At 39.6% G+C, this 18,328-nt stretch overlaps 1 protein-coding gene across 1 annotated transcript in view; it reads left to right on the plus strand.

The window, feature by feature from the left end:
- Positions 1–4,380: 4,380 nt before the first annotated feature.
- Positions 4,381–18,328, plus strand: part of ANKS1B (ankyrin repeat and sterile alpha motif domain containing 1B) — a 325,003-nt gene continuing 311,055 nt past the window's right edge. The window contains exon 1 of the mRNA XM_044454764.1: positions 4,381–5,509. Within this exon, the coding sequence (XP_044310699.1) occupies positions 5,376–5,509 (134 nt within the window). The 5' untranslated portion in view covers positions 4,381–5,375. The remainder of the gene's footprint in view (positions 5,510–18,328) is intronic.

The following is an 18,328-nucleotide window of genomic DNA, read 5'->3' on the forward strand; positions in this document are numbered from 1 at the left end:
CCCCCATCCCAAAATACTCTTACTAGAGGGGCAAAAAAGCCCATCCAGCAAAAATATAGGGTGGGAAGATGGGGAGATGAAGATTGACTTCACCATTCCTCCACCCAGAATTGGATGAGTAGAAGCCTCTTGAGTTCGGGGGTCTAAAATTATTGCAGTAGGACTGTACCCTAATCCACAGCTGTCTTTTAAAGAAGAGATCCAATTCAGTGGAGATTTAAAAAATGGCAAAGATTTTACCTTAGAACTTTTTTTGATAGTGCTTAAGATGCAACAGGAATATCTTGTGACCTTTATATCCAACTGTATTGAAATTGCTCAAAGCATATCAGACTGTTTTTACTAGATTCTTAATATAGATCTAAACTCTGTTGAACTCTTGTCTCTTATGTCTGATAGTTTATGACTTCAAATATGAGAAGTAAGCTTTTGATCTGAAGAAATATCTATAAGTATAGTGGTACCTATGGAATGTAGCAAGCTATTTCGACTCTTCTTGTAGTTTCCAAAAGCATTTAAGCCTATTTCACATCAGTGGTCTTGCTAATCATTATAGCATTGAGATATCTTGAGATGAAGCAGGAGAAAGGCTTTTCTAGAGATGAAAAAGCAAGAACTTAAAGGAGCTCTTCATAAATCATACTTCACAGTCACGAGAGCATGGATAATCAACTGAGTCACAAAATGTAACTGCCAATCAGGGATCAATGTAAAGGGATTTCACTTCTTATAAAACTCTCATAATTTCTAAGCCTAAAATTGCCACTGCTCTTAGAGAAAATGAGGCAATGCAATGAACCAGTTTGTTTCCAGTGGAAGAGTTAAAAGGGGTCATAATTAAGTACTGTCTTGACTTCAAAGTGACTTCTAACATGTCATCCAGAGACCATATTTGGCTGCTGAGAAATAACAGAAGATAGATATTTTGTTAATCTTAACTGCTTTATTTTAATTGTATGCATTTTTTCTGGTAGAGATAGCTTAGGGAAGTCATTTGGGAGGAAATAACACTTTTTATGTGCAGAATTTAAAGACTGTCCCTATAAGCTTTTTATGTAGTCTACAATACTATAGATCAGGGGTCCTCAAACTTTTTCACCAGGGGACCAGTTGAAAGCTGCTGGTGCTGGGTGCGGGCTGAAAAAGTGGTGCCTGGTGGTGCGCATGGGCTGGCAAGGGGGCGGGGGCGGTGCGCTTAGGTGGGGGCGGGGCACACGGCAAGGGGAGGGGAGGCGTGGGGCATGCACGCGGTGAGGGGAGGTGAGGCAGGGGCAGGCAGGCACAAGGCAGCAGCTTGCTTGCTTGGAGATTGTATTCTCCAAGCGAGCAAACTGCTGCCTCCCGCACGCGGGGCGAGGTGGGTGGCGGCAGGCACACGTATGGGCGCACACATGGTGGGTCCAAATGGGCACAGCAGGACGGATAAATGGACATGGTGGGCTGGATCCTGCCCCCGGGCTGTAGTTTGAGGACCCATGCTATAGATAAATGAGCTATCTAGTTTGATGGAATCCATGCATTGTTCAACACCTATATTTTGCAAGAAGAGTTTCAGATTTTGGGAAATTAGGATGGCAGCTCATTTCCAGAATTACTTTTACAATTGATAACTCCCCAGTGCATAAGCACTCAGTTCTGCTGTTACAACACAGTCAAGAGCAAAGGAATGCATCAACCTGAATGGAATATAATTCTGTGCTGCCTACAGCTGAGTTCATGGTCAGCTGCTAAAAATAAAAAAGTTGACAAACTGGGTTATCAAATTGAATATATCAGTTTCAAGACATGCTGATAAAATATGAGCATGTGTTTGTGTGCATGTGCATGAAAACATGTCTTTTTAAGAATCATACATAAACTTCAACAATAGCAGGCCAAATATGCATAAGTATCCATTCCTATTTAGTATTTAGATCAAAATCTGCCATAGGTCCTCAATTCACTGGATTATAGAAGGAGAGATTTTATTTTTTTAATATTGTAATATCAGTGTTTTAGTTGCCCAAAGGGCATGGAGAATCCAGTTGCACTGACCATGTGTAAACTTCCAGAAAGCAGGTAGATAATTTAAGAGGAAATGTACATCAAATAAGGTATATCCATATAATAACCTCCTCCCTGTAGGAAACAACTATTGGGCATTACCAGAACATACATTTAAAGGAAGATTACCTGTGTCACTCCTCTAACCATTAGCCCACCTACATAAAATCCTATTAAAGAGATACTGAACAGCCATGGAATATGAATTTTTTGCTAGATGCTTCAGATAGAGACACATAAATTAATTGATTAGACAAAATGGGACAATCCAGTTCCCTGTTCCATTTCTTTTAAAACCCTGCATTATCATATTTATTCAGCAATACAAAGTATAAAGATGGATCATGGGTCAATATGACTTATCAGTCTCTATAAGGGCTTCTACTAGTTAAGGGGACTCTGAAACAATAAAAGCAACAGTGTCAAACCTAGATCCTCAGAAATGTTACATTTGTAAGCACTAACATTCATTTTACGTAGCTACAATTAACTGTTTTTGTTAAAAAGTTACAATAGAAAATCATCGTCACCATCATCAAAAAGGTTAGGTTGCTGAAGGTATGATTTAAGTTCCAGGCAGATATACAGGAGGAGCCACGTATCCACAGGGAATAGGTTCCAAGCCCCCAGCAGGTGCCTGAAACCATGAATAGTAGCAAGCACTATATATTGTACATAGCTATGATGAAGTTTTAAATTTATAAATTAAATTTAAAAATTAGACACAATAAGACTTTAACAACAATAACTAATAATAAAATAGAAAACATATAATAATAAAAGTTATGTGAATGTGCTCTCTCTCAAATATTTATTGTATGGTTTTCAACCTCAACCAAGACTACTACTAAGTCACTGACACCTGGGTAGCATATACAGTGTGGATACACTGGACAAAGGGATGATAAACATCCTAGGCAGGACTGTATTTCATCATGGTACTCAGAACAGCACATGAATTATGACTGTTTAATGTATGTTTGGAATTTTCTATTTAATTTTTTTGGAACATGGTCAACTGAGGTTAAGTGATACTGTGGTAACTGAAACAGCAGATACGGGGTTTTTACTGTATATGATAAATATAAATCAGATCAATCAGTTGATTAAATAAACAAATTGTTTATTACTATTTCTAACCATATCCTCCTCTCATATCAGAAAACAAATGGTTAGCTGCTTTTATTTTCACAGAGGACAATGCAAATTGTTCCATCAAAAGTATATACAGGATTAGATTTTACATCCAGAATCCTATACACACTTATATGGGACTAACTCTTTGAACACAGTGGGACTTCAAAATAAAGATACATACACTGCACATGCACAACTTTTCAATTCACATTTTTTTGCTGCTGTTCCAATAAATTGCTACATATCACAATTGGTTACACTTCATGGAATGAAAGCACTAAAAGTGCAATCCTATGCCTGCTGCCCAACTGTATGTTCCAATATATTCAGTGGGGGTTTTTCTCTTGTGGTTGGAGCCTAAGAATCTTGTTGTAATGGTAGCCAATGACCCCATAGTCAAGAAATTACATTATAATTGATATGTGTGTTGGTCTGATGCTTTTTTTCTTCCTAAAATGTCTTGCATAGTTATTGATTTATATTGTATTTACAATGTCAGCTGAAAAGCCGTATGTTACAAGCAGATAAGAAACTCAAACTGAAGAAATAGTTTTATACTACACAGGCAGGCAAGGTGTAATTTATAAATTAGTTGAACCTTTCAAGAAATCCTAAGCTTTTAGAATCATTTTGTCCTTTCCACAGCTGGACACGTATCTGCCATTTTCCATTGCACCCGTGTAAGAACGACAATGCCACCAACTAAATGTTCTTTTCAAATTCCTTATCTGGCTAAAACAAAACAAAATCAGGGAAGTTTGTGCAATTATACCCAGACTCTACACTTCGTTGTATATTTGCACATTATTTTGTTCCTCTGTTCTGAGAAATATTTCGTGTGTGCAACACTAAAATTCGTCCTCGGAGCGCCTTCACCAAATTCTTCACATTTCACCCCAAGGACAGTCTTTTTAAGAGTAACTCATCCAAATACTTACCAATTCAAGAGAATCAGGTGTATGGTCAATGATCCTATATAGTACCCTTAAAAAGGAAGGAGGGGACAATCCTCCTAGAAGTGAGACTGTACGTCTCCTAATACTTTCCGTTGTGGATTCTGATGTGCCATTTTTACAGAGACCTTAGTGGGTTCAGAGGCAAACCTGCAGTCCTTTACCGGCCGGAGTGGAGGAGCGTGAGGGGAGCCCTTTAAAAGTGTGGAGGCGCCTTGATATCACCAAGGGGGAGGGGAACCCCCGATAAGGGGCATGCTCCTTGAAGATCCCCTGCACTCTGGAGAATCCGAGCTGTCCCCACACCCCTTTTTCCTCCACTACAGGCAACCCTGTCCTGCCCCGCCGCCACCGTCATAAAGGGATCCTAGCACATATTCCCCCTCCGAAATGTTATGTCGGCTTCGGTTCTCCATCCCGACAAGAAAGCATCACAGGCCGGTCCTCCCTCCGTGCACACACTTCCCTTCCGTCGCCCCACTCCCTAACGCTGTGCCCGCGTGAGGCGGTCGGGGGAGCGCGCGCTGCGCGGTAACTTTCCTCTCAAGCAGCCTTTTCGCTGAGCCCCCCTCTGCCCCCGCGTGCGCGCGCGTGTCGTGCGTGCTCGCGCGCGACACCGCAGTGGAAGCTGGAGACGAGTTGCCGTTGCCGCCGCGATTTGGGCGGGCTGGACAGCTGAGGGAAGGCAGCAGAATCCCCAACGCGGCAGGAGCCAGAGCAAGGACGTGCGACGGGGAGCCAAATAGGGGAGGGGGACCAATAACCTAGCCAGCCATTCAGAAGCAGAGAATTCTTGTCTCCTCAGCAACGGGCCTGGATGGCCAAGACTGCGCCTCCCCTCTCACGCCCTGTTGGTCGTTAGTATCTCCCTCACTCTTAGCCTGCTTCTGCCTGGCACAGCCTCCCACCCTTCCCTTCCCTTGAACTAGAATGTTGTCTGAAGGTGGGGAAGATTCGTTCTTCCTCTTCCCCCCCGCTCCTTTTTCTTCCACACTCCACCCAGAAATGATCCGGTGAAAATAGGAGGAGGAGGAGGTGATTTTTCCCTCCCTCCTACTGCTGCTCCTTTTTCTGCTGGTCTGTGAAGGCTGCAGGAATATCCTCATCGCTCAGTTTGTTTGATGGACGAGCAGGAGATATTTTCGTGAAGTGGGTAATCTTGACAGGGAAGAAGGGAATAGCCTATATAATATTTTGGGGGTTAGGGTGGTGAGTGAGAAGGTTCTCCGATGAATCCCGACCATGGGGAAGGACCAGGAACTGCTGGAAGCTGCTCGCACTGGGAATGTGGCATTGGTGGACAAACTCTTGGCTGGCAGGAAAGGCGGGCTCCTGGGCAGTGGATCTGGACCTATTCCTTTATCCAACTTGCTGAGGTAGGGATATGCTTCCCCATCAGCTGCTGGGGCTAGTAACTTCCGCCTCATCACCATCACCATCATTATCATCATCTTCATTCTGGCCAGTATTATTCATAGTAACTCTAAATTGTGTCTCCTCTGAGCATGTACAACTGAGCTAGACGTTTGTGTTACATGTTTATGCGTCTCAAAGTCACTGGTTTTTATATTAATACCCCCTCCTCCCCAATGCGTCAGCAGGTACTTGCCTTTCCTCTATTACTTGCACTGGTGCAGAACTTTGGAATATATGGGCAGCTTGACATGCTATTATTAGTGTTATTCTGCACAGCTTTTCTTTTTCTATATGACAAAAACATTAATTTTGAAATTAAACTATTGCATATTTATTATTGTATGGGAATTAGCTTTTTTCTCTTGCCTATGCTTAGAGTCCTCAGTTGCAGGAAAAATTAACTGTGTCTAATTAATAAGGTTGTACAGTGAAGCAATGTAAATCACATAGAATAACTAAAATACATGCAGCAGGTGATCACAAATTTTAGAATTATATGACACTGGGTTATTAAGCATTTCTAGATGAAGGGAACCAACTTCTAATCCAGAGGGACCTCATGCAATATATTAGACAGCATTTAATGTTAGCAATTAATAGTGTAATATTAAATATTATGCTGCAGGTGAGAAGACAATTTTAAAAAGCATTTCACTTTAGTCAAGTAAAAGAAGGTCTGCCGCATACATTTCCTCTATTAAGACTAGCCCAAGAACCAGCATAGCATGGTAAAATAAATTGATGGGGTATTGATCTAAAACTTGAACTAATCATTGACTGTATTCCACTGAAAAGAACAGGCCTGAAGTAATGATAGTAGTTTCTGAGACAGGCACAGAAAGAAAAAAGGCAAGAGTTTTCCAGGATTCTCCACAGTAACAGGTTTATTATTTTATCAAGCTGCCACATTATCTCTATGCAAATATAAAGTTTTTAAAGGTGTTTAATTTTTTCATTTTTGTAATCTGCAGTTCAGATGGCCATGCAGTTTCTGGAAGTAATAGTAACATAATTTTGGTTAGCATGCTGCTTGTCATAGTGAATTTACAGATAACTCTTAGTATTATAATGACACAATCTGTGTAAAAAGGATAATGTGAGCTGATTAGATGGATTTTAAGGGAAGTATCATTAAATAAATGTGATACGTACAACTACACAGCTGTACCAACATTTCATAGTGACATGGTTAGTCTCAATTTCTACTGTCTAGTCCGATTTACTTTTTTAGGATTCATTTTGATAAATGTATTATTTGTTGTACAAAGTCTTTAAAATGATTTTGTTCACTTTCTTACTTCGTTCACTTGCCCATTCTTTTCAACAGAAAATATGGAGAGATGTATGCTATGTAGTGTGAATATTGTAACAGTAAAAATTGAATAAAATTGTTGATTACTAAAAGTATTAGTTATATTGCATGTTATCCACTGGCAGAATTAGATGATTAGACTATGGATGTACTATTCATTTGTGGGTATTATGGCCTTTAAATGGCCAGGTACCATGTGTATTACTTGAGTTGTAAAACACCAAACAAACATTATCTTTCTATACCCTGTTAGCTATTCTGTATTTTGTAACTGCTTCCATATTCCCTATATTTTAGAAGGTTTGCCAGCTGAGTATGTGCTTTTTTGCCATTCAAACCCACATAAAGTGTAGCATCATTATGACTATAGGAATAAAATGAAGTTTGCTTCTGCTACCTTGATGCCCTCATCACCTGCTACTGTCTGGGTGCTTATTTAGGGACGCCTTGGGCTGCAAGACTCTGGCCTTGAGGTCCAGCCTAAACTGCACCACTGTGGCTGTTGAATACTATTCTTTTTAATAACATATTGCATATTATTCCTTAGGACTTGTTAAAAACAAGTGAACATATAAAAGGTACAAAAACAATGTGTAAACAACTTTAAAAATGCATGTATTTATCAGCAAGACTGGAAAATATTTCTAAGATTTTCTTAGAAAAGGAAATCTATTTTTTTTCTGATTCTGTGAGCTAGCTAGTATGAAATATGTAAAATGCAGTGCAGAAAATAGATCAAGACACTAGCATTACACTGTAGGTCCTTGAGTAACCCCATCTTGTTCATTCTAATCTATAACTTACAGCTTTTTGGTAGTGTAATATTCATAAATGTGAATTATGTCAGATATATTCATTAATTTGAAATGTGTAATCCCCCCCCCACACACACTTCAGTGTTTACATTATAGCACTAATCTTTGATCACCATTAAACAGTTGCTGGCGATTTTGAATGCACTTGTGGCTGCAGAACATGGCTTTTACTAGCAGGAAGTTGTTTTTATCATGTTTATCATGTTTTGTCTTTATCATTCCAATTTTAATTGAACATACAAATGTGAAAATTTGGACTTTTAAAGTAGAATCTTTGCTTTAATGAGTTCAATAAAGGTGAACAAAGCTTGTATGAGCATATATAAGCAAGTATGAATTTCATTGTTTCATGAGTGGCAGGGTGCTGGGAGAGGAAATGATTTCTTCTAATACTGAACTCAGCTGGTTTATTTATTTATGTTATTCATAGCAGGTTCTATGTATATAAAGCTTAGAAGCAAAATAGGGCTACCCAGAAATAAGTGGTTTCAATATACTTGGGAGAGGAGTGATACACAGAACTATTTTAGTTCATAAATTGAAAGTAAAATATCTATGAGGTTTCAGGACAATGGGATGTTGGGAGTGGCTAAGACATGGAATATTGAGGGTGACAGTTGAGACAGGAAAAGGAAATTAGAAAGGAGGGACTACCAAGTTGGCTAACTTAAAAGACAGAGAGATTCTTACCAAAACTTTTAGAAACTTTTCTCTACCTTTAACTGAGAGGTTTTAGAAGGAAAGCGAGAAAAGGACACCTTTCTCTTCTTCTCTTTCTCAGGAATCTCACCTGACACCAATATTTAGCAGGAATCACTTCTGAATATGAGTCCTTCAGTGCTATGGGGCATGCCAGAGATAACTCATGTAGGAACATAAGAAAACTCATACTGGAGTAGACCAAGGGTCCATCAAATCCAACATTCTGTTCACAGAATGGCCAACCAGTTGCCTCTGAGAAACTCAAAAGTAGAGTGCAATAACATCTCCCACTTGTGTTTCCTAGCAACTGGTATATATATGAACACTATAAATGCAGGAGGTAGCATATAGCTATTGGGACTAGTAGTCCCCGATAGCCTTTTCTTTCAGGAGTTTGCCTTGTCTGATTTAAAGACATCAGGATTAGTGGCCACATGTTGTGATAGTGAATCCAACAGCTCAATTGTATACTGTGTAAAAACATCCTTCCTCTTTCAGCAATGAAATTGCTGGTACTGCAGGTTTTACTATTAACAAAGAGTGGCATAAAAGTCTGTCTATCTACTTTCTCCACACTGTGTATGATTTTGTACATCTCTTTCATATTTCCCTATGTTTGTTTTCCCTAAACCAAATAGTCCCAGAAGTTGTAACCTTTCCTTGTAGGGAAGTTGCTTCAAGGGCTTGATTATCCTTGTTGCCCATTCTGCAGTTTGTCCAACTCTACTGTATCCTTTTTAGGTCTCATGACCAAAACAGAACACAATATTCCAAGTAGGGTTGCACAGAACCTTTGTATAAAGGCGGTATGACATGGGCATTTTGATTCCTCTTGCCAAGTGGCTAACCAGATAGCACTACTGACAGATGCTGTTTTGTGCAACACTCATTGGTATCCCTATTCCACCCACCTCCTGTCCTAAATACCTGCTTTGGGACAGGAGCAGGCAATCAGCTGGTCAGTGCTGGAAAAAGAGCAGCATCTCTCACGTAATTCCCCCTTTGTCCCTCTCATATGCCCAAGAGAAGCCCGTCATGTGCAAGTCGGAGGGGTGAAAGTCATCTGGCTGATGGTGCTTAGCTGTAGGCTGTGTGACTCAGCAGATTCCTCCTCTACCACCCCTCTCATGCAGCAAAGGGAAGCCCCTTTTACACATGACCAGGAGGAGTGAGAATTAGCTGAGTGGTGGCATCCAGTTGGGGGTTCTGTGCCTTCACTGGATTTCTCCTGAGCTTCTCCTCTGGTATGTCAGAGGGAGGCACCTTTTGCATGTGAGCAGAAGGGGTGCAAATCAGCTGGGTGCTGGTACCTGGTTGGAGGCTGCATGTCGCAGCAGGTTCTCTTATCATCCTTCTTTCCTGCTCTCATGGCCAGTAGAGGTGTTCTCAACCCAGTACTCATCCATCTGAGTGCCTTTCTAACAAGTGGCAGTGAAGAGGGGAAGTGGCACTTTTCCCTTTTTTTGCTCTGGTGTGCCTGAGAGGTGTTTCCAGTGGGTACAAGTTGGAGAAAGAATGCGAGCTGGTGGAAGAATCCACTGGGGCACATATCCCCCAACCAGTCACTGCTGCCGAACTGATTCCTCTTCCACTCACATGTGTTCTTTTCTGTAGTGCTGTCCAGGAGATTTCCCTAGCCTTTTGCCTGAATGTGGAGTAGGAACTCCTCTTCTGTTCCAATGGCCTGCTTTGGAGCAGGAGGCAGTGCTTGATTAGCTCTCTTTTCTGCTGCACATGTCCCATTTGTGCAACAGAGACTGCTTGACAGCAACAGTGAGGTGAATTTGAATCAGAATCATGGCTGTCAAAGAGGGAAGCCTCATTCCTTCCTGTGGTGCCTCCTGAGATATCACATGGAGGAATGAGAGGGTAGGAGATGGCAGGAGGGAGAGAAGAGCTGCTGCAATGAACCTGATCATCTGTCAGACACATGGTAAAAAACCCATGAACTATTGCAGCCATGCAAGGTTGCTTGTCATGATGTGTGAAACCATTCAGAATCTGGCAGTTAACCCTTGTCCACATGTGTATTGAGCTTTTCAAAGAAGTCTAACTCCACTTGCCTTCCAGCTGGTTTCCTGCTTCTGATTTATTTACATCGTAAAGAATGCTTTATTATTGTCTTTGACTTTGTTAGTGCTGTGCTTCTGAAAATGATTTTTTTGTTTGCATCTCTTATTGTCTGCTTGTATTTACCTTGTATAAGTTAATCTTTCTTTTTGTTCTTGTTTGAGTAAGATTTTCATTTCTGTGAAGGAAGCCTTCTTTTGTAATAGCTTTATTGACACTGCTCACTAACAGTCTTGATGACCTCTTGGAATTTTCTACCCTGTCGTATATATTCTAGGAAAATTTCTATTGTGGCTTACTGTGAGCTCAGGAGGAAAGAGTCATTTTTCTTTCCCTCTTGAAAACTGTAATGTTGTGTTATACTATAATATTTTGTTGTAGGTTCTTATTTGCAGTGTTCTACTGTATATGAAACTCAGTAAAAGGCATAGCTATTGTTAAATTAGCTTTACAGATTTGAATTAGGAAATCTGGATTACTGTTTTCTCTCTGTAGCTCCAGTGGAACGATCCTGATTTTATTTTTTATTTTTTTTGCTGCGAACAGCAGGCTACCAGTAATTTAAGGCAGGCTTTATAGGTGTGTGATAGTTTGCCAATTCAAACAAATTTGTATGACTGACATATAGTGTTAAACAGGAATTCTAAATCTGTCTTCTCATGAATGAGGCAATGTGATGGTAAATGCTTCCTGATCAGGAACAGTTAAATAACTGCAGACATCAGTCATGGTTGTTGATAGTTTATGGTACTTAGCTTGTTAAAGGAAAGAGACAACCCAGAGTTCCTGGTTTCCACATCACCGTAAGCAGGTCATGGTTTATTTAGTCAGCCTTGCTTCCTACAGGAACGATTGGGTCAGCATGACCAAGCATGCTGCCAGGAACCTTGGCTTATCCCTATATGCAATTAGGTCAATGTCAAGCCCTGGTTGATCCTTTTTAGCCATGCTTTATAGTCATACCTGCATTTGGATAAAACTAAACCAAGGGGTTTTATAAGCTAGGAGTGAAACATGGGGAGTGAGTGCATTATCTCGGCCAACTTTAGCAGGAATAAATTTTCATGTACTCTAAATGGTGTATACCATTGTACATGGATTGACCTTTACAGATTAAGAAAAACAGCCCACTGCTCATAAGAAAATTGCTTATGGGTAGAATAGTGTAAGTGAGAGTGTGGGGAGAATTGTGTTCACTGTTTTAATACATTTCAAGAAATTTAGTCACTTGCTGTCAATTCGTTATAATCCTTTAAACTTTCACTAATCATAAAATAGGCCATGTAAAACATTAAGGTCATATTTGCAAGAGGGCCAAAAGCAATCGAGATTAAAACATCTCAGGATTGCAATTTATTTTATCATGTGAAGTATGTATGAATAAACAGATTCCATTGGAATCAGAGGTATTTGTTAAGATGTTGTTAATTTGTTAACTTATTTGTTAAAGTCATAGTACATTGTTTATTATTTATTTCTTATTTTGCATTTGTATGCCACCTCATAGCCAGGAGGCTCTCTTGCCAGATTTGTTATCCCTATACAAATAATTAGACAAGCTGACTCATTTTTTTCTACCATGCCAACTAGTAGCTCTTAAGTTTTGTGTGTTTAAAGCAGCTGAAGTTTGGGGATGGAAAGAGAGAATGCTGAACTATAAAGTGAGGGCACCTTGGGAGGCAGGCACCTCTTGTAAGAGGAATGATATGGGGCAGCAGTTTTCCTACTTGCTAAACAGTGCTTGCCACTGTTTGCACTTTACTTTATGGGTGAACAAAATACTCTGCAGATCATACTTAACCTGTGGGATAGCCTTCCCCAACCTTGTGCCTTCCAGATGTGTCTGGATTGCAACACCCAGAATTCCTAGTCAGTGGCTCTGCTGGATAGAAATTCTGGGAGTTTCAGTCCAAATGCCTCTGAAGGCCATCAGAATGAGGAAGTCTGCTGTAGGACATTTTAAATGAGGCCTCTATAATGGTAATGTATCACTCAGGTTCCATCTGTTTGTTCATTGGCAGTGGTAGGTAACCAAGAATCGAGAAAACACTGTTGCCATGTCACTGCTCAATCCTTCCACATACAACGTGCCTTGATATGGCAGTTTCCTCTCATCCTGTCAGATGCAGAGACAAAGGTAACAGTATGTCTTGTGCATTTACAGCACACATGCTTTTGCTGCATTTTAGTGGGCTTACAGATAGCCATAAGTGGTTTGTACTCTCACTGTAAAATTATTTGATAGTATAAGGGAAGTCTTACTAGATAAAAATGGAAAAGATCAAACACTGCTGTCTTCTACTACCACAGCTCACTAGGACGAATAAATAGAATAACACAGATCAGATGGGGAGATCTTTCAGCCCCACCAGAGGCAGCTCACTTCAGGTTGGAAGATACTTAGGAAGAAACAAAATCACCTGTGCCAGAATTGATATATAGTTTATTGAATACAATGATGAAATAGGGATGCAGAAAGTTTACATGCCCTTATTCTGTGTCCATATTGGTTCCTTGAATAGGTCAGGGTATACACCATGTATCCATCTATTTGTCTCCTTAAGCCAAAAGCAAAAGATAGCACCTCTTGCTATGGTTTTTATAAAGTTGTTATTTCCCCTTGTTTCAGAAAATGTTAGTACATGCGGGCTTCAACCCTCCCCTCCCCAAAGAGACAAAGTATAGATGGAGCTGCTTCAGTAAGATAAACAGTCTCATTCTCACAGCAAAAGCAGCTCTTTACAGAATGATTGGGAAGGCATTCTCAAGGCAATTATGTCTAGTGTGCTTCTTAACAAGCTGAAGTTCATAAGGCCCTGGCATGGTTTCAAGAAACCAGTTTTTGAATGCTGTAAAAGTTCAGTATGCTATCTGTTGAAACTTTTTAGCCATTCTTCCAGTAGAAGCCATACAATACCTTTATGTAACTGTATTAATGGAAAACACCAAATGTTGATGCGTTTGTTAAAGCTATAGTACTTTTTTTTATCAAGAAAGAAAAACCCTCAAGCTCTTTCCAACATATATTTTCTGGAGGCATCTTATTTAAATGTTTCCTTTAACATTTTTGAAGCTAGAATTATGAGCGAGGTAAAGTAAATGTAAAAAAAGAGGCAGGTACCAACTCTTTACTCTATGCAGTATGGCAGGGAAAGACTGCTGCTGCTGTAATAGTCTGTTGGCATCTGAGGGAATGTGAACGGTGAGCTGCCTTAGAAAATCATTTGCCAGTTCACATCTCATTTTGGCCAAGAAAAAAAGAAGAAGCCTTTTTCAGCTGTTCTTGACATCTTCTGAGTAGATGCTTCTGAGTAGATTCTTAGTTAGATCTCAGTTAGTTTTCTGGAGGAAATCATGAGACATATTAAAATATGTCCCATTTTTACTGTTGAAAAGGAAGGAAGTTGAAGAATCAATGTGACAAGCATGTGAAGACAGCCTTAAGAAAATGCTTTGATGCATTGACTATTTCACTGAGTAGGCACGTGAAGGAGTTTCTGAGGCTCTTAACAGCAGGCTTAAAAATATTGCCATTTCAGCCATCTTTTTACAGGCTCATTTCTGCATGCTATTTAATTAGCAACCAGGGACAGGGCCCTCATTGTGGCAGAATATACTGCATTTGGGTAGGTAATTGACACAGAGGCTGGATCATAGTCACAACTTGTCAGTATCCCCTTCTCAGGCATCAAAGTCTTTGGTGAACTCCTTGGTGGAAAAGCCAGATGTTCTACAGTCCTTTCAGAAGTCACACCATTTCAACACCAACAAATAAAGTACTAGTGGAAGATCAATGAGTACTCTATCAGCAGTTATTCAGAATCAACCAATGGAACTACTTACTGCTAGTTCAGATCAAATAAGAAACCAAGAGTCACCTAACAACAGGCTCTCTGACAAGTCAGTGGACAAGTCAATTCTGCACAATAATTGGAGGAGGCATAATTGGAGGAGGCATGAGTGAAGGATATAGTAAAGGTCTAATATGCTCTGGAATTCACCAGGACTCCATGGAGTTGAATTGTGTGCTCCCCATGATCCAGAAGAAGAGTGAATGTATTATTGACTATCTACCAACATTCCTGAATAAGAACAGATTTTAAACCAGTTCTGTGGGGCCAGAAGCACTTTGGGGGTCTATTCTATTTTTTTCTTAGTGCCCCAAAATGATTCTAAGTTGGAGCTTATTCAGAAGATTACTCATATATTTGAAGATGAAGACAATTAAGTCATTGTAACAGTGATTAAACAGTAGGATTTCAATATAGGACTTGGTTTGCATGGCATGACAATTCATTGTCTGCGACAAGCTTCAGTTAGTTGTTATGTTGTGCAAACCCAGACCATTTCATGTGGATTTGCCCCCAAGTGGGTTTGAGGGCAGCAACCCACCCAGAAAATCCATTGCTTATTGTATAGGTTGTTGTACTCACAGTGGGTTCTTCCAAATCTGGGCAACCAACACCACTGTGGGTATAAAGAAGTGGCTGGTAAATAGGTGTTTATATTACTTTCTCTTGACAGCTGTCAAAAGGTGAATCATACAGTTGGAAGGGACCAATAAGCGATCGGGTCCAATCCACTGCCTAATGCAGGACTCTTACAAGTTAAAGCATCCTAACAGCTGTCAGGCTGCATCTTGAATACCTCCAGTGTGGGAAACCAACAGTCTCCCTAGGTAATTGCTTCCATTATTGTATTGGTCTAAACGTTAGGAAGTTTTTCCTGATGTTCAGACAGAATCTGGTTTCCTGTAACTTTATTATTTTTATTTTTTAATGCTAATTATTTTGTGTCCTGTACTCTGGGATGATTGAGAAGAGGTCCTAGTCCTCTTGTGACAACCTTTCAAGTACATGAAGAGAGCTACTGTCTCTCCCCTTGGTCTTCTCAGGACTCAACATGCCCATTCTTTCAGTCTTTCCCCAAAGGGTTTTGATTCCTGTCCCAGATCATCTTTATTGCCCTTCTCTGAACCTTTTCCAATTTGTCCACATCTTTCTTAAAAGATGTGCCCAGGACTGGACACTGTACTCAAGATGACATCTGATCTGTGCTGAGTAGAGGGGAAATATTACTTTGCGCGATGTGTGAGTGATAGTAATATTAATATAGCCTTAAATAGTATTTGCCTTTTTTGCAGCCACATCATATTGTCAATTCATATTCAGCTTGTGATCTGAAACAATTTCAAGATCCTTCTTGCTTGTAATATTGTTGAGCTAAGTGTCTCCCATCTTGTAATCATGCATTTAGTTTCTTCTTGCTAAGTGCAGAACTTGGCATTTATCACTTTAAAATTTATTCTGTTGTTTTCAGCCAATGCTCCCTAATCTATTGAGATCACTTTGAATTCTGATTTTGTCTTCCAGTGTATTAGTGATCCATCCAGTTCAGTGTCATCTGCAAATCCAATAAGCACCTCCTCACCCACATCATTAATAAAAATGTTGAAGAGCACTGGGCCCAGGATTGAACCCTACAATACCCCACTCATTACCTCTGCCCACTTTGTCAATGATAAAGCAGTCTGGTTGTTTTGTACTTTTTGGTAAATAAAGAATGCTTTGCAAGAAAGGTCTTTGTCTTTGAATGTGTGAAGGAAGGAAACTTAGCTCGTGACAGCAGTGTTCCTCCAGCAGTTGCCTATCATTCTCAATCCTGTCCTTTCAGCGTGTACTTCACCTTTGCCTGGGTGGTCATAGACCACCTTTTGGAAGAAGACTGACATAAAGTAGGAATTGAATACTTTTGCTTTTTCTTTGTCACCTGTTATCCTCCTAACGTCTTCACTGAGTAGCTGACCTGCCATTTATTTCCTCTGTCTTTTACTGTGGATGTATCTAAAGAAGGCCTTGTAGCTGCCCTTACCAGCCTTGGCTCATTCTCAGCTTTAGCCTTCCTGACATCATCCCTGTACTTTTGTGCTCTCTGTCTGTACTCTTCTTTGTAGCTTGGTCTTCCTTGCACTTCATATATGTGTCCCCTTTTGTTTTCAGGTCACTTCTAAGCTTTTAGTTGAAGCCATCTGTAAGGTTTTTGTTGCAGTTTCTTCTGCCTTCTTTTCTTGTTGGAATTGTTTGTAATTGGGCTTTTAGAATTTTCTGATTTTAAAAATTCCCACCCATCTTGGAATTCCTTTCTCTGTAGTGTCACTTGCTGTGGGACCTTCCTAATCATTTTTTTGAATAGTTCAAAATGGGCTTTCCTAAAATTCAGAGTTTGTGTTTGACTTTACCCAGGTTTTGCTTCCTTTAGTATAAAAAATCCAAGTGTGTCATGGTGAAGTATCAAGAGAAAGCAAAGAAACAACTTAGGGATCTTTGTTCATGAAAAAGAGGTGAACATATCCTTTGAGGCAATTCCCATTTATTCCTGACATTCCTCAAGGAATGGCATATTTTGTACTTTTTCTTGAGGCTCTAGATGGAAAATTGCATCCCATCCCATTTTCTGAGGAAAAGGCATTTCACTATGTACCTGAAAAAAGCAGATCCTTTCAGTTTTGACAGGGTAATGGGTTGTTTTTTGTTTTTGTTTTTTTTGACAGTGAGTGTTTTTGTTTATGCTATTGCTATTGCTCTGTAAACAGCTATTGCTCTGTAAAAACCCCATTCTGGGGGGCTCTGGAATTTGCAGCTTTGGGCTTGCTGCAACTTTCCCCACTTTTTTAGAGGGATTTGAAACTGAATTTTATGATCCTTATTTGACTGCTATAAACAGAAAGTGCTCCAGCAGCACATTGGAGGGGCTGTCTGTGCTTGCCAAATACTTGTTTTAAGCCTACTGCACACTATAGGGATGTCTAGAAGACTAGATATAATTTCATTAGATCTTTCCTATAGATATATTAATGGATACTTGACCCAGCTAGTTTGTGAGTTATTTATGTCTGTAGTAGATACAGTTTGCATTATGAATCATGAAAGTTGTCTTCTGACAGGTTGGTATTACAGTCATGGCTGTTTCAACTAAGACATAATGGCAATTATGTTTTCAATAAATATGTCCTTGTGTTACATTTTGGAACTATGTATGTAGCAATTATTTCTCTAATTTGCAGTAATTATTTCTGTAAGAAATCCACAATGTATTCATTCAGATGAACATTTATTATGCCTGTTAGATAAATAAAATAATTTAACAATTAGTTTTCTTTGAAGCCATTTGTTGTTTTATTTTCAGCTCTATTTATTTTGATTTCCCTGGAAGCAAACTTGACAAAATTTAAGCTGTCATACTTAGGGCATATTATGAGAAAGCAAAACTCTCTGGAGAAAACAATCATGCTAGGGGAAGTTGAAGGCAAGAAAAGAAAGGGAAAACCACATCTGAGACAGATTAACTACATAAATAAAGAAAGCCACAGCCTGAGTAGGGCTGTCAAGGACAGGACATTCTGGAGAGCTTTCATAGGTTCACCGTAATGCAGAGATAACTTGATCACATACAACAAAAATAGCCAGGTTGGTTGAAAGAGAGTATGCAGCTGATATAAATCAGAATAATATAGGAGTCAAGTTCATTTGGTCCTTGGTCATTGTGAAAGACTTGCAGTGCATTTTTGTCGGCTGTAGTTTGTAAAAATGGTTTTTGCACATGTGGCATACTTCGTATGGTTTGTAAATACCTCCTGTTTGAATACTGAAATGGCCTTGCTTCATTGTGTTTTAGAAGGTGGACATTTACATTTATTTATTTATTTATTTATTTAAAATATTTCTGTGCCGCCCCCATTGCAACAAAGCCTTGGGGCGGCTCACAACATTCATAAAAAGATACAATTAATAATTTAAAAACTGGTACCATCTCATTACCATCTGGTGGTGTAATATTTATTTATTTATTTATTTAGAATACTTATATGCTGTCCCATTTGC

Source organism: Varanus komodoensis, unplaced genomic scaffold (genome assembly GCF_004798865.1).
Source record: "Varanus komodoensis strain SLA01 unplaced genomic scaffold, ASM479886v1 scaffold8, whole genome shotgun sequence".
Taxonomy (NCBI): domain Eukaryota; kingdom Metazoa; phylum Chordata; class Lepidosauria; order Squamata; family Varanidae; genus Varanus; species Varanus komodoensis.